The 23,589-nt window shown below is 45.4% G+C and overlaps 1 protein-coding gene across 4 annotated transcripts in view; it reads left to right on the top strand.

Annotated features, from left to right (window-relative positions):
* The window catches only part of RCAN2 (regulator of calcineurin 2), a 162,940-nt gene that overhangs the window by 114,526 nt on the left and 24,825 nt on the right, over positions 1-23,589 (top strand). For all 4 annotated transcript variants that reach the window (XR_256009.4, XM_005297379.4, XM_005297380.4 and 1 more), the window contains 2 exons: positions 19,083-19,256; positions 20,610-20,781. Coding sequence is in view for 3 of the 4 variants with exons in the window: in XM_005297379.4 (XP_005297436.1) it covers positions 19,083-19,256; positions 20,610-20,781 (346 nt within the window). In the remaining variant the exon portion in view is untranslated. The remainder of the gene's footprint in view (positions 1-19,082; positions 19,257-20,609; positions 20,782-23,589) is intronic.

Genomic DNA, 23,589 nt, shown 5'->3' with positions numbered 1-23,589 from the left:
GTACACTCACCGCTAAGGTGCCTCCTCCTGGTTGCTCTGGCAACTAACTCTTTCTAGGTCCAATGTCCCCTCCTGCTGGTCGCTGCACACCATGTCGCCCCCTCTCTCGCTCTCTGCAATTCTGGGAGCTCTCCCTTCATGGCCTGGTCCTCCAGCCAGGTCACTATGTGCTTTTCCCCCTTCCGGGGTACTAAAGTCTTTCTGTACAAATTGTCTCTCCAGCAGTCTTCCCATTCACTGCCCAGTCGGTGCCACTTCCCTAGTGGCTGGCAAGGGAACCCGGGCCCACCGTCTACTCCAGATTCCAGCTGAGGGACCCTCTAATCAGCAGCCATGGTCTGCACACTCCTAAACCTTGCTGCCGTTCCCTTGAGACTTTCTCTACAATCTCACCCCTATGTTTCCTTCTTTCCCTCTGTAATGTTCAGAGGCTCCCTCACTGCAGCCCCTTTCTGCTGACAGCTTCCTGGCTTCATCCTAGTCCTTCCTATTCCTTCTCAGCTGGGCTCCATCATTCAGGGGATTACTTGAACCACCTAATTCCTCTTAGCTTTGGCTTATCCAGTTAATTGGTCCCTTCTCAGGCTCATTAACCCCTTCTAGGCTAGTGTGGGGTAAACACTCCATCACAGGGAGCTAATTCTAATCTTGCAGTTGTGTTGCATTGATGTAATCCAATTGATTTGCATGGAGTTCTCCCGGAACTACACCTAATTGATGTGAGAGGAGAAACAGGCCCAAGGACTTCAGGAATGGGCCCTAAAAAGAGCTCTGTATCTCATAAGAGGTACCAGCAGAGCAAGATCTATTGTGCTTAAGGAACAGGAGAGACTACTGTCTTGTTCCATATCTTATTTCTTTTCCATCTTTTGGAAAAGGGTGGAATTCTTTTCCACCTGTCCCTTGTCCCTTCCCAATATGTATTTTTTGTTCAGGGAACTGCAGTTAGCCTAACCATATGTGAAATTAGTTTATCCTGTTTCCAGCCGTGTTTAGAATATACTTGCAATGTTTGTCCTTCCTAGGTATGTTATAATAAATCACACTCACCTTCTCTGGAGAGTTCCACATTATTATTATTATTATTATTATTTATTATTTATTAATAATTATTTTATTTATTTATGTATTTATTTGATTATGATGATTTATTTATATTGCATCTAGGGCCCTGAATCATAGAACACATTGCGCTAGGTGTTGTACAAACAGAACAAAAGACAGTTTCTGCCCTGAAGTGCTTGCAGTCTAAGTATAAGAGGAGTTAACAAATGGATACAGAGTTGGGAGCATAAGGAAACCATGAGAGAATACTGGTCAGCACGATAGGCAGTGATCACAGCACACCAAGTGCCTAACCATTATCTAGCCTTTTGTAGGTGATATGACAAAGGAGAGTTTTAAAGAGGGAACTGACAGAGGACAACGAGGTGACTTTGTGTCTGTTTATGAGAAGCTCTTCTGTGATTGAACTGTAAGTGCTGGGGCAAAGGAAGTGACACGCTTAGCCTGGGCAGTATTATTTGTACCTCCGCTAACCCGACTGTGACTCCCAAAGAGTCTGAAACCTTGCTTCTAGTCAGCCGCAGTTCTCTCAGTATTTGAGGCTAGACTTCAGCAGTGTCTGTCTCTCATCCTGGCATGTCTTGAGAACAAGAATGACAGGTGAGGTGTTCTCTTCTACCTACCTCAGTGGAGCATTTGTGAGGATTAATTAATGTTTGGAAAGTATTGTGGGATCCAGCTAGTAAAAGAGCTATAGTAGTAAATGGTATCCGTATGACACAGAAGACCAATTGCCTCCACTGTCTGACGTTGCAGAGGGTAACTTTCAGTGTGTTTTGGTTTGGCCTTTCAAAATTCAGGCAGGTAGGCAGTATCTTTTTTTAACTCTGCTGGTGCAGTTATTTGCAGTTGTACCGTTAAGCTTCCCCCATGACTGTGATGGGAAAAACTGCTGAACTGCTACAAATGTTGATCACATCAGGTAGAACAGTAAATCGGGAATGAGTAAGCCAAGCTTTTCTTTTTAAATTGTTCCATGTTTTTTCCACAGTTTATCTTTCTTGTCTAAATGGAATGACACAGTCTCAAAACGAATAGCATGTATTTATGGTGGTTTTATAACATTACAGTTCCTAGTGAGGTTATAAAATAGCGGTGCAGCCACAAAGCAACATTCTTCTGCTTGTAGTTTCCTTTTGATCGTGTTTCCTTGTAGTATTTATCATTTCATTCGCATGGGCCTAATCCTGCATTACTGACATCAATAGGGACCCTGCGAGGGGGGAAGGACCCAGAGCTAGGGCTCCAGCCCAAGCCCAAACATCCACACCACAGTTAAACAGCCCTGTAGCTCAAGCCCAGCGAGCCCAAGTCAGCTGGCACTGGCCAGCCACGGGTGTTTAACTGCAGTGTAGACGCATCCTTATTGTTGAGAGTTCTATTTTGCCAGAGGAGCGTAATTGTCGATCATGGTTGTTGTCCCAGAGCTTTAGGTGACCTTTTAGGTATCCTGGGCCCAGGTGATGGAGTGCTTTAAAGATAAGGACCAAGACCTTGAACTTGGTTTATCAGGGAGCTGTGAAGCTAAATTTAAGTTTTGTGAAGCTCACTGACACGAACAGCACAACAGAAGTACAAAATATTATTGTCATACTAGTTCTTCTCCCAGGCTTTAGCTTTATGACTCTGAAGATCTTTTATATAGTTTCTTATAATAGATAAGATTGTGTTCAATAACTCTGGTTTCTTAACTAAGGTTGTCTCAGGATTCGTCTTCCACCTATTTTTTTTTCCTCGCCTTATTTTTCCAGAAGAAGCCAACTGTTGCTGTTTTGATCAAGTGAGATCCTGTTTGCTAAGAAGCCAGTTTTTTTCTTCCGTAACTGTTGATTAGAATAATAGCAGTCCTTCGATTTCTCATCTCAGAACAGGCTGTGTAAGTGAAGAGCAATACTTCCTTGTGTTACAAGTAGTTTGACAAGCCTTTATTAGTTGGATTCACATTCTTCCAGTAGCAGAGCTGGATCCACAGCCAGCGCTATAATAGGTATGTTGTTGGATGAGGATAGGGAGATATGTTGAAATGCCACTTGGCGTTTACTGCACACATTATCTAGCCATTATGGTTTGGACTTGCACCAGAACGGATGCTCCTTCCACAAGGGCAGCCCTCGAGCACTTTTTCTCCTGCCTTGACGCTCAGCTTAATTTTTCAAGGTGCTACTTCACAATTGCAACCTATGGAGGACTCCCCAAGGCAAAAAACAAGGTTATTAACCTTGAATTCTGGGGGTGCATTTGCTCCACCACAGACCCACACTCACCTTTCCCCTTGTCAGCATAAGGGATCTTACAGTAGAACCAAGCAATGCAATGCAACACAGTATTCAGGCTCAGAGTCTGATGCAGCTTCCTGGAGAGCCATGAACGCCAGTTACACAGAACACTTCATGTTTCCTAGCGCTAGCAGCAGGACTAACAAGCCTGTTCCAGGTACTATGCACTTGGCCAAGTAGTTTGCCACTCTTGAAATAATGTTATGACGGTTACAGTATTCTGTACAGTGTCTGGAATCTCAGAATGCTTCAGACATGAAAGTTCTTCTGCTTTTCTACTCAGCTCGTACTCTTGTAAAGAAGAAAACTAAGCCACAGTGGGTTTGTTAGGTGGGGGGAGGGGGGTTAGTACAATCACAGGGGTGTGAAATTGAATTGAGAACTCTCCAAACTGTATTAAATCACCCCCTTGGCACTGCCACAGGAACAATTTATTTTATCTTGAAGGAGCCTTTGGTTTCCAGATGAGCGGAGCTGAGCAGAACGTGCGTCATTTTGTGAGGTAAACAGGGATGTGAGCTGGTTAAAAAGAGAAAAGGCAATGCAGCAGCATTCTCTGCCCCTGACACTTGTCAGCCTCTCCTGAAACGCAAATATGAGTTTCATTACGCACTTGGGTAGATAGTATCTTGGGCCCTTTTGTTGGACTGCTATATTAGAAGCTGAACACAAAGGCATGCTGGAGCCTAGGCAGTCTGGAGTTCTTTTCAGCAGGCTGATTTCAGAGCTATCCTGAAATCATTCCGGGGCTAGCTGCCCTGTGCAATCGATTGGGGGTTCTTTTGCTTCACCAGGGCACTTCACCCTCATCTCTCACTGATACCTCATTCATATGTGGCTTTGTCACAACCAAAACCATGTATGTGAGTAGCCACTGCCACAGCCCATGGGCTGCAGAAGCTTCCAAGGAGCAGCTGTCCTGCACCCACCCCCAGGTGGGAGGGGAGAAGGATTCCATCCTATATCCCATTGCAAATTCCCTTTTACAAAGGGTCCACAGAGTCTTTACTCCAGCAAAACGTCTGGTTATGAGATTGTGACATGACAATGTGTGCGTTCACCCTAAAGGAATAAGTGGATGGTTGCCTAACACGTTATTAATTATTTATATGCATTATCGTAGCGCCTAGGATTAGGAGCCCCAGTCATGGACCAGAACACAAACACAAAATGCAGGTTTGGCACAAACACAAAATGCAAAGACCCCAAGGAGCTTTACAATCTAACTAATGCAACATGACGATGCCCAGAAGCACCCAAAAACTATAAAGTATTAGGACATGAAATAAAACATTAAAATAAAACGAAAAAATTAAATAAAGGATTATTTTCAACTGCCTACCTTGCTCATGCTAGTGTGAGCCCTGCTATCCCAAATCAGCTGACCTGGGCTTGGAGACTCACTCCAAAATGCTGTTTAGACATGCCCGCTGCCTCCCTTGATGTGACATCCAGAATTTCTCACACACACAGGTGAACTTAGGCTAAAGTGTACATGTCACTGGTGCAGGAAACATGCTGATGGACATATTTCTCCATTCCAACGCACACGGCGGGTCTCGACTTGGATATTGACATATGTCTGTAATGTACTGTATGAGGGCTCCGCTTTTAAGTTAGTGGGAATACTATGTGCAGAGACCCAGTCTAAGGTCCCAGAGTTGAGTGCTAGTGACCAGCCGGCTTGCTACCCTTCACTATGGATAGGGTGGGCATTGAGCAGATGTGGAGCCACTCCACAACTGTAGCTGTTAGGCAGGAAGCTTTTGATACAGAGAAAGATCAAACATAAATTCAGAACACTTGAAGACTCACGCTTAGACCTGATCTCTCTCTCTGTAGTTCATAGACTCACTATCCAGGATGTGTCAGGAACTGTGAACCTCCTTTATAGTTCCTTTTAACTTCACAGCCACCATCCTCCTCCCGCCCCCACCTCACATCTTGAAGAGCTGAGAGTGAGGTCCTGTGAACCTCTTAACTACCATCTTAATAAGCTGGTTTAAAATACTTTTAGCACACCTAGGGCTTCATGAGGGAGTCAGTAATGACTCTCCCTCTGTGTATTGTGAAATTCCATGATAGCTCAGTGGTTTGAGCATTGGCTTGCTAAACTCTGGGTTGTGAGTTCAATCATTTAGGGATCGGATGCAAAAATCTGTCTGGGGATTGGTCCTGCTTTGAGCAGGGGGTTGGACTAGATGACCTCCTGAGGTCCCTTCCAACCTTGAGATTCTATGATCTAGGACTTCCTTCTTAGAACCAGGAAGGCTAATGATAGTCCATTAGACCTTTGTCTGTCATGGCTATTCTCAGAAGCTGCAGTCATTTAAGGCATTTCCACCCTTTACTTGAATATATCCTGACTCAGTGCTCATCTCCCTGTTTGAAGCTCTTGACATATGCTTAACTTTTGAAACCAGTGTCTGGACTGATGATTAAAAATCCACCTTTTCTTAGGAACTGTTTTGTTGTCATAGGAAAATTTTATACTGAAAATAAGAGAGAATATTTCAGGGGAAAACATATCATCTGACAATAATCATAAATTGTACGTCTTGACTCAGAACGCTCCCTTCTGCATGCGTTATTAAAACTCCAAATAACTAATTACATACAAAAATGAAAAATCAAAGCAGACAATAGATGCTTTGAACATCCACTTTGATCATATACAAAAGTCTAGGAAAAGGAATAGATTAAAGTTTTAAACGACAGCTGTTCCATAAGTCACAATGTGAAACAAGGGTGGTAATGGGCATAAATATGCCAAATAATAAGATCACTGAAGTCAGCGGATTGATTCCATTGATTTCAATAGGCTTTGACTCTGGTTCTAAATGAATAAAATACCAGTAAAGCTGTCCATGAAAGAAACCGGTATATTGGGTAGAAATGAATAATATTTTAGCATGTAGTGTGCTCTTTGGGACAGGGACTATCATCTTCTATATATTGTACAATGCCTAGCCATGGTGCTAACAAATGTATCGTATAATTTTTGTAAGACCTTTCTTTCTTCCTTCTCTAATATTGCTCTTATTGTCCTCCACTATCACCCTTATCTATGCTGGTGTAGCTACTTATGCATACAATTATTTGTTCACTATTGTTTGGCTCCCATTGTTACCCGTTGGTTTGGACTAATCTCTGTGTGGTAGTGCTTTACTTTGTGGATAATTTAACTGTTGTCAAATTACAATGGAACATTGATAAACCTATGAAATATGCACCCTAAATTGAAATAATGATGGGTGGCCCAAAGCCACAAATTTGCTAAAACTGTCACTCTCCCTCTGAGCAGTAGTAGTTTTCTGGGCCTTGCAGTCAGATCAGTTTCCAACGGAAGAAGAAATCAATGTGATGAAGCCGACAAACCTCACGCCAGAATGGAAAGAGTTAGTGTCTATGGGCTCAGATAGCCCTGCTCGCTATATCTGCAGCCAGTGCTAGGCCTGGAAGAGGGAGAAGAAAAGGAGAGAACCTAGCTCAGTTCAGGGCTGACTGGCAAAGAGGCAGGAACTAGCTGCCTCCTTGCCGGAGTGAAGCATCAGTAGAAGCCTGACAGCTGGGACAGCCGCTGGGTAAGAGGCATTGTGTCCCTGACCGAGGGAGGCTGTTGAGGAGACCAAGGAGCACCCTGCATCTGAGTGAATTGGGTTACTGAACTGTAGAGATACTGTGGGGTTAGACCCTGCCAAACTTACAGCTGCCCCATCTGAAGAAACCTGAGGCTGCAGCAGGACGCTGCTCAAGGTCCACAAGGGGGCGCTACTTGAGTTAAGCCACTATGACTGTTTGGGCTATAGGAGCCATGCCCCAAACTTAAAGGACAGCAGTAGGAAGTAGCCCAGGGCAGTGAACTTAGACTCTCTGCTGGGAGGTCCCTATTTGGTGGTTGCTTCACACAGGGCTCTGGGTTGCGACCTGGTGGAGCGGGAGGGCCCGGATCCCTCTACCACATTGCCTTAAGGACTGAGGCACCTCGGCCAGGGAAGCAAGGGGCTGGAAGTCAGGTGTGCCAGCCACTAGGCTGCCCGGCCCTTCGAGCAGCCTGTTACAGGATATTTTCTTATAATCACTTGTTTATTTACATTGTGTATACCAGTCCTTGAACAGAGGTGATAACAAACAGCACACAATCACCCATTTTTAGGGATTTCAGCCCAAACACTAGTGCTGAGTTCCCAGGAAGCAACACTGAACCAAGAATTGACTCTAGTTAGAGAGATTGAGGCAGAGAGCAAAACCGTTGCTGTTCATCACAGCTCCCTCCAAAGAAACTGCATCACAAAAAAGCTAACTACAATGCAGTATTTCTTCCAATACTGTACGCAGTTTGCGTGCTCAGAAAAAGAACTTGTAAGACTATGAGTTACAATGCCATCTGGGACTCCCACCATACCAATACTCTTTTCCTGCCATTTTGAGGGAGAAAGGTACAAATGTGGGAATTAGGGAATGGATCTCACAGTCGCAAGTGTTACTAATCTGATGATTTCTTTGCGAGTCGCACAATTTGGGCTAGTGTCATGATGACATAAGAAGTTCCAGCCCTCTCTTGAATTACAGCCCTGCCTGGGGGAAAACTGCCTTTGACTGGCTGCCTTCCTCACCTGTCCATCTCCTGGGGAAGATCAGCCAATCAGAGCTGCTGCAGGCAGCCAGCTGAGCTCTGCCCCCACTCCACTAAGGAGCCAAACTCATTCTTCCAGCAGGGCCGGCTCCAGCTTTTTTGCCACCCCAAGCAGCGAAAGAAAAAAAAGAAAACCCGATTGAAGGACACGCTACCGAAGTGCCGCCGAAGACAGAAGAGGAGCAATTGAACTGCCGCCGAAGTGCCGATGAAGGACCCGCCACCGAATTGCCACCGCAGACCCGGACGTGCCGCCCCAACAACGGACAGACTGCTGCCCCTTTCGATTGGCTGCCCCAGGCACCTGCTTGCTTCGCTGGTGCCTGGAGCCGGCCCTGCTCCTAGGAGGAGAGGAGGGAACAGAAAGAGCCCGGTTGCTCAAGGTTGTTCTGCTCTCTCCTTCCTTCCTCTGAACAATGAGTCAACTCCGCTCTGCTCTTACCCCACTCCCTTCTCCATTTCTGCAACACCAGGCCTGAGAAGGAGGACACCACGGCAGTTGTCCCCCAGGCCTGGGAGATGGGTGTGAAGAACCCCAGGATCTGCAGGCAGGTGGGGGTGGAGAGGTGGAGGCAGATCTGATGAGGGAGCTGGGGGACAGAATTAATTGCTGGGCAGGGGATGAATGGACAGATGTGAGGTTGAGGGGACACAGAATTAATTAGAATTTTGGTGATGGGGAGAAGCTGGAAGCTCCGTACCATCTGGCAGCCCATGAGCATTCCTGCAATAGGCGCCAAAATCACTTTACTCAGCAAATCTGGGAGAGTTGGCAACACTAATTAACTCTCTCTCTCTCTCTCTCTCTTTAGGGATGTGCAGGGGAGGGGAGATTTAAAAAATCAAGACCGACAAAACCACACAATATAATCTTTAAAAAGAAACACCCTCAATCTCATAATTTATTGGGGTCTGACTCATGATTCTCAACTTTTGGGATTGGCAATACTGTTAAAATAGAAAGTGTCTTCACTGTTGCATATCTTGCAATCCAAAATTTTAAAAATATTGTATAAAAAAATTAAAAAGGCAAACTGAGTTGGTTATAAATCTTGTCTTATTTACCCAAGCAACTTGAAGGGGAACTTGCATCAAAGGGAGGGAGAAAATTTGTATATCTCTTCACAATGCATACAATGTACTTTTTATAGATTAGAATGGCCCTAAAGGAGTTTTAAAATTCTATTAGTGAAATATGTACATTTGGCATATATTAAAAGTCAGAGGCAATAACGATCGAGGCATACGGCATTTCCTGCAGATTAATGACTATCTGGGAGGAGTTTGATGGGTCATGATGCAGCTGAGGGCCATTAACTTGCAGCTGCTGACTAATGCGCTCTGCTGAGGTCATTGTTGTTCTCAGCTGAAAAGGAAGAAAACCCTACATGTATAGATTTTTTTTTTTAATAGGTGCTGCAGTTTGTTGGTACAGTACATACAGGGCACTTTTGCAGAATGAATGCCCTGTATAGTACTCAAATAGGGGGTCTGATTCTGGTCTGATTTACAGAAGTGTAAATCAGAACTGGCTCCATAAAGCTGACAAGTGTAAAACTGCTAAATATTCAGAATAAGGCCCAAAGTGTTTTCATGATCTCTCAATATTACATTCAACTTCCAGTATTAATCAATCAGCCTTTTTGTAGTCATTCCAGTCTGTGTCTTTCAATGCCTGATGAGAACGTGTACCACTAGTACACAGAAATGTGCACAGAATATCTTTACGTTTACTGTCCATGTAATCACTGTAATATTTTTATCTTCTCCATTATTTATTTATATTACTGCACCAACCAGTGGCCCGGATCAGGATTCCATTCTGGTCTGTGCTGTCTAAACTAGGGTTACCATATGTCCGGATTTTCCCGGACATGTCTGGCTTTTTGGTCCTCAAATCCCCATCCGGGGGGAATTGCCAAAAAGCCGAACATGCCCGGGAAAATGCTTTGCCGGCATCCCTGTCCCCTGCTTACCTTAGAGCGTCTCCGGCAGCGGCTGCTGCTGCTCCCCCCAGACACCTCAGCTCTGTATAGCTGAAGAGCCGAGCTGCCCGAGCGCTACTGGCTTCACGGTTTGCCAGGCAGCCCCCAGACCTCCAGACCCTGCGCCCCACGGCAAACCGTGAAGCCGGTAGCGCTCGGGCAGCTGTTTCGCGTGGCTGGGAGGGAGGAGAAGGGGGAATGCGGGGCGCTCAGGGGAGGGGGTGGAGTTGGGGCGGGGAATTTGGGGAAGGGGTTGGAATGGGGGCAGAGTTGGGGCGGGGCCCGGGCGGGGAAGGGGCAGAGTTGGGGCGGGGCCCCGTGGAGTGTCCTCATTTTTTAAACGTTTTAATATGGTAACCCTATCTAAACATAAAACAAGACATTTCCTTCTCCCTCGCTGGGTAATGGTGATGGAGATTCTACTAGGACAATGGTTTTTAGATTTCCAACGGGGTCCAACACCTCCATTTGAGATTTTTTTTTAGTGGTCTGCAAATGAAAAAAGGTGGAAATGTACTGTAGTAGGAGGTTTAAATTACAGGCTTTTCTTTCTTTCTTTTGTCGTTGCTGGGTTATTGTTACCAGCTCTATGTAAAGGACTGCACGCAAGTAGCCATTTGCAATGCTAATGAAAAGTTTCACACGTCCTACAAAACCCAGGAATTATGCTACATAGTCTTGAGCACCGTATTGTGGCAGCAGAATCTGTGTGTGGTATGACAAGGACACTGAACTGGGCTGCTGCTCATGCCATCTGTTGATGTATTGCTCCAGTCCAGTATAATTGTTCATGGGTCTTCATTATCTCAGTAGGTCTTCTTGGCAATCTTTACAGTTGCTTCTGCTTTGACGTGGAGAAGATGTCTGCTCAAATTCTGATAATGCTGCAACCTATGCAAATTCCCAACAGGCAAACTGAGGTCCATTATCTCTGGAATTCTGTCGGGCAAGCTGAGCTTGCAGCATTAAATAAAAGAAGCAACTGTTGTATGTAAGGGATTGATTTCCCAATAATCCACATAGTAATAAACTATCAGGAGTTTGATTTCCACTATACATAAGTCTATGCCTAATTTGCTCCCTGGTTGATCAGTTATTTCTTGCACCATGAGTGGTTCCCATTGTTGATTCACGAGAAATTTGTTGCAGACATTGCACTGGTTTATGAGGTCTTTTATGTCCCTGCTCTTGTTTGTTCATTACAGAACTTCTCTCATAATGTTGTGATCCGGGTGTATGTAAGGGAGTTTGTTTACTTAAATGTGTATTTTTAAAGCTGTTGATGAGGGAGCCCAGAGACTGGGATGGATGCCTTTTTTGTTGTATCTGTCAATATGAAGAGCTGGACTCAAGAAGCCATTTGCAGGGCATAACAACAATCTTATTAAACCTACTAACTTGGGAGTTGTAAATAATGCTCCATATTCTTAGGCCAGTAGATTACACTCTTTATATTATCCCTCTCTTTTTGTATATGTGTATGACACACACACACACACACACACACACACACACACGTTACGATAACACTATTAAGGTTGCAAAATCAGAATTTAGGCAATGCCAGAATTAAGGTTGCCTGTGTATCTCTTGTTATGCAGTATGATACTGTCTTTAATTTTACCATTGCATACTGTTTTTTCCACAGGACACCAGCTTCATTCAGTGCACATGTGCAAGAGGGTTGCACAAACAACCTTAATTCTGGCATTTCTTAACTTTCGAGTGTTTGCCTTTGCAGTTAGGGTGACCAGACAGCAAGTGTGAAAAATCGGGACAGGGGGTGGGGGGTAATAGGAGCCTATATAAGAAAAAGACCCAAAAATCGGGACTGTCCCTATAAAATCGGGACATCTGGTCACCCTATTTGCAGTCTTAATAATGTTTTTAGCATAGTTTGTGTGTCCGTGTACCATCTCTAGGGGGAGATGAGACACTTACCAGTGCATTTCACAGAGGTATGCTGACAGCAGAGGAATGGTGAAACTCGGGAATCTTGGGTTCCATTCCAGCTTCTGGAGCGGAGTGTGCTCTGATGGGCACAGACTTTTTTCTCTCTCCCCCAACTTCCAGTCCCTGTTTCCCTCCCTGACACCCTCCAGTCCAGTCCCAGTTATGTGTCTACCCACTGCAGGCTCCTGGTGCCAGCCTACTCCCTCCCCCATATCCTGCTCTTGTCCCCTAGTCATTCAAATCAGGCAGCTTCCTCCTCCATATTGCCTGCGTGCCAGCAGCAGGATCAATGAGAGCACAGAAAAAAGAGGCTCCCTACTCTCAGTTCCTGTGCAAGGTCTGCAGCCATCCAGAGCTGCAATTGCAGAGAAAGTCCTGCTCTCAGCCCCTGGCAACCGTGGTCTATAGCAGTGGTCTTCAAAGTGGGGTGCACACACCCCAGGGGGTGTGCAAGAGGATCCTTCGGGGTGCGCGGCAGGAGGAGCGCCGCCAGAGCAGCGCCGCTTCAGCAGTTCGGGCAGGAGTCTGAGCGCCTTTTTTGTTTGGTTTTTTTTGTTTGCTTGGGGCGGCAAAAATGGTAGAGTTGGCCCTGCGGCACGGCAGGGGGTGCGTGCTCAAAATTTTTTACTGATAGGGGTGCGCGATCAAAAAAGTTTGGAGACCACTGGGCTATAGCATGCTCAGTGCAAACAGAATCTTTGGGGAATTTAGCTGCAAAGCTCTAGCAAGTCTGCTGAGTATATGCAAACTGTGAATTTTTATAGGCTCATAACTTGCACAAATCTGGCCAGATTTTCCCAGGGATGGCAAAAGGCACATCCATGACACACAGGCCAGCCCTTGCCAAATTTCAAGTCCCTGCTCCAAAGCATGGGGTTGTGAGAACTTCCCAAAGGAAAAGTTGCCAGTGTTTTGTTGAACAATGTGTGTTTCACTAGCTTCGCTCTCGGAAATGGCTGAATGGCTAGAAGTTTAAAGAAAAATCAGCCGGAGGCAGACACCTGGTATTGATAATTTCAGCGCAAACAGTTTAAAGTTTTGAGATGTTTATAAGCAACTTAAAACTCTTGAAAACTTAAGAGGAAATGTCGGGCAACCTTAATAATAGGTGGGGCGACCAGCTCCACCTATAATACACACACAGCATCTTTATACAATATTCCCATAAGCCAGCAAGTCTTAGTTCTGTCTTAAGCCACACACCCATCTCCTTCCTTCCCACACACCCTGGAGTATCTCCTATGGGTAAGGGTAGGAACTGGCATTTAGGCAGTGAGGACATATTAGCAGCTGAGCAGGATGGAGCAAAGAAGCCAATAGTGGAATATAAACTAGGGAGAAAAGGGCCACTGAGGTGGAAATGGAGGAAGGAGGGAGGCAGGTGATTCTAATGCACGTGTGCCAGGAAGGCCTCATAACCCTCACCAGGACATTCGTTTTGGGTTTAATAATTAACCATTTAAGAGGCATATTGTATTGACAGCGGGGACTCTAGCAATGCTAACGTCTCCTTCTGATGCTTATGTGCTATATCTGTTGTGAAAAGGGTTGTTGTGAAAAGTGCTCCACTCCCCACTCTGCCTGTATTACGAACAGATCAGGACTGGAGTATTGATTAGATTTAGATTACATCAGTTGAATTTTTCATATCTTCTTCTGCAGCCTTTCCCAGTTATCTTCTCTAAGGGGTCAGGAATTGTTTTGCCCCTTTAGAGCTAAAGAAGATGAATCTCAGGACATGAAGTAAAATTCTAATTTACACTGGAGATAATTCAGATGTATCAAGGCCAAAATTGGACTATAGCAATAATAATAAATTTTCCACATGACATGAGTAGCCCTGGGTTTAAATCAGATATACAGAAATAGAGTGGAAGAATCCAAATGGGCCTGTTTTCTTCTTGGCGCCATGCCTTTTAGGACACATAGTAGTCTGCACAGTTAACTTCAGCAACCAACCCTCCAGATGCAAATTCTCCTGAACTTCAGGGACAGTGGGATCCAGATGTGAACTTCACAGCTGGTGTCTGATATCTATGAGCTAAACCAGGGATCGGCAACCTTTGGCTCACGGTTCGCCAGGGTAAGCCCCCTGGCAGGCCGGGCCGGTTTGTTTACCTCCTGCGTCTGCAGGTTCGGCTGATCGCGGCTCCCACTGGCTGCGGTTCGCCGCTCTAGGCCAATGGGGGCTGCAGGAAGCAGTGCGGGCCGAGAGATGTGCTGGCCGCCGCTTCCCGCCACCCCCATTGGCCTAGAGCGGCGAACCGCGGCCAGTGGGAGCCTCGATCGGCCAAACCTGCCGACGCGGCAGGTAAGCAAACCGGCCCGGCCCGCCAGGGTGCTTACCCTGGCGAGCTGCGTGCCAAAGGTTGCCGATCCCTGAGCTAAACCAAAATCCTGATCCAAAAAACCCCCTCAATCTTACTTGGGAGAACCAGATATCTAGGGTGACCAGACGTCCCGATTTTATCGGGACTGTCCCGATATTTCCTTGTTTGTCCCGCGTCCCGACCGACGTGCGGTCGGGACACTGGACAAACAAGGAAATGCCCCGGAGCCTAGAGCCCGGAAGTACTCGCACCCCCCCCCCTCCCCCGATTGGCTCCCTCCCCGAATCCCCGCCTCTTCCCCGGGCTCACCATTCCCCCTCCCTCCACAAGCGCTGGAGGGAGGCCTGGGAGACGCAGGGGAAGCGCGGGGCCGGGGTGAGTAAGAGTCCGGCCTGGCCCCGAGCAGGCAGGACTCAGTTGGGTGGTAGGGAGAGGAGGGGGCGACCCGCGGGGCCAGGCGGCGGCTGTTGTTCTCCCCCCCGGGCAGCGGGACTCGGGAGCAGCCGCTGCTGCAGCTCCCACTGCCACGGGGGAGGAAGCGGCCATGGCGCTCCGCGGCTGTGGCGCCTCCGAACCCCCCGAGCCGGGGCCTGCTGCGGGGACCCAGCAGCGCGTACGCTGGGCCCAGCCCCTGGCCAGTCGCGTCTGGGCTGCTGCCCAGCTGGTGCTATCCCACGGCGGCCCCGGGGCGGAGGCATCGGCAGCCCAGCCCCATTCGTTCCCCTGCGGGACAGGGGGGCTGGGGCCTGCTGCCCCCACTCCGGGGCCGCCGCGGGATTGCACCACCTGGGCAGCAGCCCAGACGCGACTGGCCAGGGGTGGGCGCAGCGTACGCGCTGCTGGGTCCCCGCAGCAGGCCCCGGCTCGGGGGGTTCGGGGGCGCCAGAGCTGCAGCCGCGGAGCGCCATGGCCGCTTCCTGCCCCCACGGCAGTGGGAGCTGCAGCCGCGGCTGCTCCCGAGTCCCGCTGGCCGGGGGTGAGAACAGCCGCTGCCTGGCCCCGCGGGCCGCCCCCCTCCTCGCCCTACCACCCAACTGAGTCCTGCCTGCAAGGGACCAGGCCGGACTGTTACTCACCCCGGCCCCGCGCTTCCCCTGAGTCTCCCGGGCCTCCCTCCAGCGCTTGCGGAGGAAGGTTTTTTTTTTTTTTTTTTTTTGCCCCCCCCGCCACGCCCCCCCCCCCCCGCGTCACCCCGCCCCCCTCCCCCCGCGTCCCGATATTTGTCTTGGGTGATCTGGTCACCCTACAGATATCCAGATCCAAACTTTACAGCACTGGACCAGCTCTTAACAAAACTGCCTTTATGCAGCATCAATGTGCTTTCCCTCTGCACAATGCAATACAATCAATCTGCTCTTACCCCTTTTAGAAGGAGTCACCTTTTTAATAAGTAGTGCTTGGCCAAGTTACATTCTGCTTCTAAGAAAGAGTGGGAAGTTCCATCTCTCTTCAATGCCTAACGAGAGAGGGTCTTTTGTATTGTTTTGTTTAAATGCCATCCTAAGTGATTCACTTTTTGCAAACATGAACTACTTTGTAACACCATGGAGTTTGCTCTTCTTGTGCAAACTAAACTTGTAGGGTCGGCTTGCCCTCTGCCTACCAAACCAGAACAGTTGTGTTTTTCACTCACTTTGGACAAGTGTAAAAGACTGTACAAGGTGCAAAGCAAAGGCGGAAGGAGGCATCTTATTAGAACCAACTTGTTGTGGGGCTGAAGGATATGTGAGAAGTCTGCATTTGCAAGAGAACCCAGACAGCTCTGGTGTTTCGCCGAGCCTGAGAGCTTGGCCTTGAATATTCTTGTGATGTTGAATAATATCTATTTAGCTCTTTGTTTTGGCTAAGACAAAAGGCATGAGGAGTGGTGGTTAGTCTCATGTTATGCCCAATGTCTTGTAAATCCACACCTGGCTACAGTTTCTCTTCACGTATCAGGCCAGATCCTCAGCTGGTGTATATTGGAGCCAATGGAGCTATGCCAGGTTACACCAGCTGAAGATCTGCCCCATAGAATCTAGCTATAGAAGAAACCTGTTAGGTCACCCAATCCAGCTCCCAACCAATACACCACTATTCCTCATGGTACAATTTTAGTGTTTCCACTTGCATCTGGAATCCTGTAGAAATGTATTTAGGATTCCATTAAACCATAGTGTTTTGTGAATTGCACTAAATTTCGTGTATGCAGTATAGTTGTAGCTATGTTGGTCCCAGGATATTAGAGAGACAAGGTGGGTGAGATCTTATATTGGACCAATTTCTGTTGATGAGAGAGACCAGCCTTCGAGCCACACAATGCTCTTCTTCAGGTCTGGGAAAGGTACTTCAAGCCTCACCGCTAAATGCAAAGTGAAAAGATGGTTTAGCATAAGTAGCTAGCATATATTCCAAGGGACCATTCAAGGAAGAGAGTGGTCTGTTAACACCTTTGCAGTCATAGGTCAAAAATGGGGAGGGGATGGGGGAGAGTTAAGTGGGTTACAGATTGTTGTAATAAGCCATAAATCCAGTGTCTCTGTTCAGTCCATGATTTTTAGTGTCTAGCAGTTATGAATGTAAGCTCCCAGCCTCATCTTTTGAAAGTGTTGTGCAGGTTTCCCTTGAGAAGGACGGATAGGTCAGATATAGCGATCGCTCTGTGAAAAGTGTTCACCCACAGGTGACAGGGTGTTTTTGTCTTTTATCATTTTCCTGTGTGAGTTCATTCGAGAGCCTAGTGATTGTCTCATTTCACCCACATAGTTGTTGTTGGGGCATTTAGTGCACTGGAGGAGATACACCACATGTGATAGGCATATGTAGGGTCCATGGATGCTGAACGGAGTGTTGTGGGGGGTGTTGATCATTGCAGCATGTTCCTGCTGTGGAAGAAACGAACTCCACTCTCAGGCTGGAAGCAACAAAATCAGAGACAGCTTTATTCAAGCAATTGCAAGGGAAAAATACAGCTGGCAGAGGACATCTCTGCCTCAGTTTCTCCAAAATACAAGCAAAATCACACAAGCATTTATACCTCTTTGTGACGTGCATTAATTAAAAGCATCTGCATTTTATTTAGGCTATTTGCTATCTATTTTAGTATTTTCTCACTTTCTTTTCTTAAAACATCGCTATTTCAAGGCTTGGTCAATTGACTATTCTGCTGTTTTCCACTCGCGTTTGACATGAGCCCTGCTTTTACAGGTCTCGTGATATCAGGCTAAAACTTAGCTCAACACTTAAATGGCTCTGTCTCCAACACTTAAATGGCTGCACTTAAACCCTCTCTTTCTTTCCCTGCTTCCACACTGCCATTGCCTCCATTAATCTCTCTCTTTCAGTTTCATACCAACTTGTTTTGGGCAATATGGATTGTACTAGCAATAAAATATTAGAGGTGACAAAATTTGCTCTGATCTGGGCAAAATAAAGGCCCAGCAGAGTTACAGATGTGATAGCAGAAGTCAGTAAATTACTTCCATGTCCAAGACGCTGTCAATGCATCCAATTTTTTTAAAAGTCTAAGTAGCAGGCTAACTTCACCCCGGCATAACTCTGTTGATTTCACTTTGCTACCCAACATTTTGTGTTATGTTAAAGTGGACTATACAAAAACCAACTTATATAGAGTTACAGAGAATACATTTCTTTTCTGTTAAATTGGTGATTAATTTAAAGCAGTACCATGAAATTGACGGCTACTGTTCTGATAATCAGTTTGGATGGCTCACTGAGGCTCTATCTTTTTTTTGTGTCTGATTTTTTTAATTGATTTTATATGAAAAAGCAAGCAATAAAAAATACAAAAAGGCTAATAACTTACAGCGTGTGTGTTTCCCAATACCACATGCTTCTCGGGATCTCCAACAAAGTTAGGCAATTATGCAATTTTTACAATTCATCAAAGCTGCAAGACCAGACAATTAAAAAAACAAAACAGGCAATACTACATAGACATAACACATTTACAGTAGGATACAAAGATAAGACATACATAAATAGGAAAAGAAGGGAATGAAAATCAATGGACTCTATTCACTTCAGTGAGCTTTGGCTAGACCGTAAATGCCAATAATAGATACCATTATTTGCATATATGTGGAATAGTTCATAGTTTTTAACCCAATACCCATGGTTTATCGTTTTGGGATTGATGCACGTGAGTGGCTGAGTGGATGTAATGGGTAACAGCTGAACAAATAAAGAGATAGCAAGTGGCAAAGTTATGCTTCAACACAGAGCTGCAAGGGAAATTAATCGTGGCGCTCAGTAACTGCTCTGGACACACAAAGAACCAGACCACTGGAGTCTGGATCAGAGCTTAGTTTCCTAAGAGGTTGTGAATTTTTCCTTCCCCCCTTTCCTTCCCATGACCTGCCGTGAAAAGGACTTAAAAAATAACAGACCCTGGGGAGATGTGGTCAGTTGGCAAGAGGAGGCATTTTGCACGTTCCAAATGTCAAAATATGCCCTGTTCTTGTTAATTGTACTAAAACTGGAGAAACAAAGATCATTTTGGATACAAAATGATACCTAAGTCTTTTCAATAAAGTTACTGTGGGCCCGATTTACCTCTCACTTACACTAGTGTGAGTCCATTGGAATTACTACTGATTTACACTCATGTAAATGAGGTCACAGTCATGCCCTATATTTGCATGTCATTTGTTGTTTACACCCTGACTTCTAAGAACGACCACGACCGTCACAGTGGTGCTCGATGATCATCCATGTAAACAGTTAATCGCATCAGTTTTGGTTTTTGTCATTCGCTTTCATAGCAGGTTTCAGCTTTGGCAGGACAGAACGCAAACAAAGTTGCCCCTTAACATGACCAAGGTCTTGTCATTTACAGGAGAAGTTTGAGGGCTTGTTCCGTGCCTATGATGACTGTGTGACGTTCCAGTTGTTTAAAAGCTTCAGACGTGTGCGGATAAATTTCAGCAGTCCTAAATCAGCTGCTCGGGCCAGGATAGAGCTGCATGAAACACAGTTCAGAGGGAAGAAGTTAAAACTATACTTCGCACAGGTGAGAACCTTTTGACATGAAAGCCTTTCTCTCCTTACATCTTAATGGGTAGCTGCTGTATGATCTTGTGTTACCAAAGAAACACTGTTCAATAAAATCAGATGAAAATAATAGCTATGTTTGAGTAGTTTGAAGTGAATGGGCCAAATGTTGCTCTTAGTTACGACTGTGTAAATCTGGATCAACTCCTCTAGAGTCATTAGCATTACTTTGGATTTACACTGGTACACATGAGAGCAGAATTTGACCCTGTGTTTTTAGCGCTCATAAAAGGCTCCAGTAACGTGGTTGAGTTTCCTCGGCTCCAGACCAAAGCTGTGCACTGTTTGTAGAGTCCAAATGTCATTCCCTGGCATTCTGATTTATTAACAAAAAGATAGTTCCAAAATAATACTTCATGTGCCCTTCCCCCTTCTCCTCAGGACCCGCCTGTCCCAAGCCCTCACTCTCTCTTCCAGAAGGCTACCCCCACCTTCCTTGTATTCAATAGTGAGTCTAAGCCACGCCTGCCCCAGTGAGTACATAGTAAACCTGAAGTTCCCTGCAGGTTTCAGAACCCTGCTAACAGGATGGGTCCACAGGAGAACCCCTCCATTCTATTACAGTACCTTCGGGGGAGAAGATTTCTGATTGAACAAAGCTGTGTAATCTAGCAGACAAAGGCATAAAGGGATTCGTCTTCCACTCACTAGAACTAGATGAATTCAGACTAGAAATAAGATACAGATTTGTTTACAGTGAGGATAATTAGCCATTGGAACAATTTGCCTAGGAACATAGTGGATTCTTCGTCACTTGAAGCCATTCAATCACGATTAGATGTCTTTCTAAAAGATAAACTCTTGCTTAACCCGAAGTTATGAGTCTGATGCAGGAATTACTGGGTTAAATTCTATGGCCTGTGTGATGCAAAAGTCAGACTAGATGGTCACAATAGTTCTTTTCTGGGCTTAAAATCTATTCATGAACAGCTCTGCAGGTGGAAGCCCTGCATTTATCTGCAGAGTAGGAACATTATGGGCAGAGGCACTTCAGACTTGCTCACACAGCCACACCCAATGTGCCTGCCTTGGAGGAACCACCTCTAGCAGGGATGACATGATGATTCTATTTCCAGGCCCATGCAGTCCTTGGCAGAGAGGCTAAGACTGCCAACAAGAGTGCTGGTTGTGGCAGTGGCCTTTGTGATTTGACAGCTGTGCACAGGAAAGTTGACTGAGACTCACCAACTCATTTCACAGATGCTGCTAAACAAACAGCTGTATCTGCTCTTTAAAGTTTGTGACTATCTAATCGTTGTTCCATTTGCCTGCCCCACACTAAAATAATCTGTGTTTCTAATACATTCGAAAGGTTCAGACCTCCGAGACAGATGGGGACAAGCTTCATTTGGCTCCACCACAGCCCGCAAAACAGTTTCTCATCTCGCCTCCAGCCTCCCCTCCCGTAGGGTGGCAGCCAATAGATGATGGAACACCAGTCATCAACTATGACCTCCTTTATGCAGTTTCTAAACTAGGACCAGGTAAGCTTTGCGGACCTCCTGTATGGGAATGTGTCGGCTTAAGCAGATTGGAAACAGAGTGAAGATAAATAACTAAGAATGCAATTCACCCCTGTGCAGAGAGCAGCACAAGGCTTATATACTGCTTAAACTCAAGGGTCCATGTGGGGTTTAAGTAATGCGTAGGCCTGGCACCGGCTCTCTGCTCAGGATGAATTTTACCTATATGCATAATTATTCTTTCTTAACTTCAGTCAGTGTGCTTGGTGCTGTACAAGTCACAGAGATATGGGTCCTGCTCCCAGGAGTTTACAGTCTAAAATGCAGACTGGCACCAGAGGAGAATGCACGGATAGACCCAGAGGCTGATCACACAGAATGTTTCCATTGCACTGGTTTGCTTTTAATCTAGGTGGGAGCGTTGGGGGGGTTATACACTGGATTATAGAAGGGGAGGAATAAATGCTGTTGAGCAAGTTCTAAGAGTTTCTCACAACAAATACAATCGGGCCCAGTCCTGCAAGATGATGTATTTCTTCTGGGAGGTGTGAGCACAGTAGGGACCCCAGGGACCTAGCCCCACCCAGGATCGGGTCTATTTTGAGATAGCAAAACACACCAGAATTCTGAGTGTGACTCTGTGGGATTGTTCATTAAGAGAATTAACCAATGAACAGCCCTCTTCGGTTACGGTGTGAAGAAGCTATTAGGTGAGGGGAGTCAGTTGTGGTCCCCAGGGAAGTGGAAGGCAGACTGACAATGTATAACCTGGTATAATGCGGGTTTAGAGCTGGTTGGGAATTTTTTCACACATTTTTCATTGGAAAATATCTGTTTCTTTATAAGCTGTTCATGGAAAGAGTCCATTCAGACAAATTTCCCGTTTTGGGAGAGGGGGGTCAAAATTGTCAAAACAGCCCATTTCAACATTTTAGAAATGAAAAAGTTCTGTTTTTTCAGGTCCAAATGACTTTTCGTTTAGAAATACAAGTTAATTGACAGGTTTCAGGGTAGCAGCCGTGTTAGTCTGTAGAACAGGAGTACTTGTGGCATCTTAGAGACTAACAAATTTATTAGAGCATAAGCTTTCGTGGGCTACAACCCACTTCTTCGGATGGTTGTAGCCCACGAAAGCTTATGCTCTAATAAATTTGTTAGTCTCTAAGGTGCCACAAGTACTCCTGTTCTTTTTAAGTTAATCGACAGTAAAACAATGTATGAAAAAATATAAAAAAGAAGCCAAACCAAACATTTAAATCAAACCAAATAAAAAAAAACTTTTTTTTTTCCAGATTTTTGGTTTGGGAAAATTTTCAAGATTTCGATGTTTCATCCTCTTTGGAATGGGAATGTTTAAAAGAAAATCTTAAAAATTAGCACAGGAGAGGAAAACCATTTCCTGCCCAGCTCTAATGTGGATGCCCCTTTATTATTCTGGGAACAGCTACCATTTACAGAAGCCCTGTCAGTGGGATTCCATTGAAACTGCCCTGCCAAATAGGAGTCCATGGGGTACGGGGCTGTCTCCACCTCTCCCATGCCCCACAGGGACCATGAGGGTTGGGGGACTACCCCACATCTTTTACCAGTGGGGACCCATACACCCACCTTCCCTTGATGGAACAGAGGGAAGAAATCTGCAGGAGGGGAATCTCCAAGACATTTCCTCCCTCTTAGTCCTCTCATATGGGTTTTTCCTGCAGATGGGGATTATCAATCCATATATTACAGTCCATTATTCCCAGCATCAATGCTTTACGCTTCTAAACTGCTGAATAAAAGGAAAACAAAGAATCCTGCTTTCCCCTTGCTGCAGCGACATTATAAATGGAAACATGTAAATGAATCATCTAGCTAGCTGGGTAATAAATCAATTCCTGTTCTGGAGCAGTGAAATGTGAAATATCGCTCATTATTCTGCACTCTGGGACAGTGCTGCACGAAGGTCATATTCACTCTCATTTAAGGAGCCTGCAGGGAGCAATATGAAAAGTCATTGTCTGCTCTTCTCCCTCCCCGCCCGCTTTTCTATTTTTAGCACTTGTTAGGGAGATCAATTTTAGTTAACTGCAGAGGAGATCTTAAAACAGCACTGCAGTCCTCAGTTGTGCTCTTGCTATATTTAGTATTTCATTAAAAAAACAACACAATCCTCTGCAGCCCATCTCCTTTGAAACATGCTGCCCTGCCATTGCTAGCATCTTATGCTCATTGTATCCAACAGGTCTCGACCCTTTTTAAAAATTTTAATCGTGGTTTATTTATTCCCCCAAAGGAAGGAGTATTTTACAGTATGGTTTCAAATAGGTAACAAGGAAAGGGCCTGGATCCCACAACCCTTCCTCACCTGAGGGTTCTGATTGGGTGACGTTCAACCCATGCAGAAATTCAGGATGAAGCCCAAGCGCCACTTAAGTCCCACTTACAGTTTCCTGCCAAGAGTGGAAGTACAAAAGCTTACATGGGAGCTTAGTGGGCTTGGCAGAATTGGATTTTTATTTTTATATTTGCATACTATAATGTTGACCGATAACATCCATGTTTCTTTTAAAGCATTTTTTAGATTTTTCTCTTTAAATTTTCACAGTTTACAGGAAATGATGGAGAGTTCAGACAATTATTTAGTGACACATGCTGAGATTCAAAAAGTTAAAGCTTTACAAACCATTAAAACACAAATTGTCAACATCACAGGTCAAAATATACCAAGTAAATATCCTTAAACCAGCAAATCAGACCTGTTTTTACTTTCATTCACTAATTTGTAACTAAACCATTTACTTTTATTCACTAATCATTTGTAACCAGCCTAATTCAAAAGTCTAAATC

The sequence above is a fragment of the Chrysemys picta genome, chromosome 3 (assembly GCF_011386835.1).
Source record: "Chrysemys picta bellii isolate R12L10 chromosome 3, ASM1138683v2, whole genome shotgun sequence".
Lineage (NCBI taxonomy): Eukaryota > Metazoa > Chordata > Testudines > Emydidae > Chrysemys > Chrysemys picta.
Note: the sequence above shows the minus strand (reverse complement) of the source record. Positions and strands in the feature narration are given on the sequence as shown.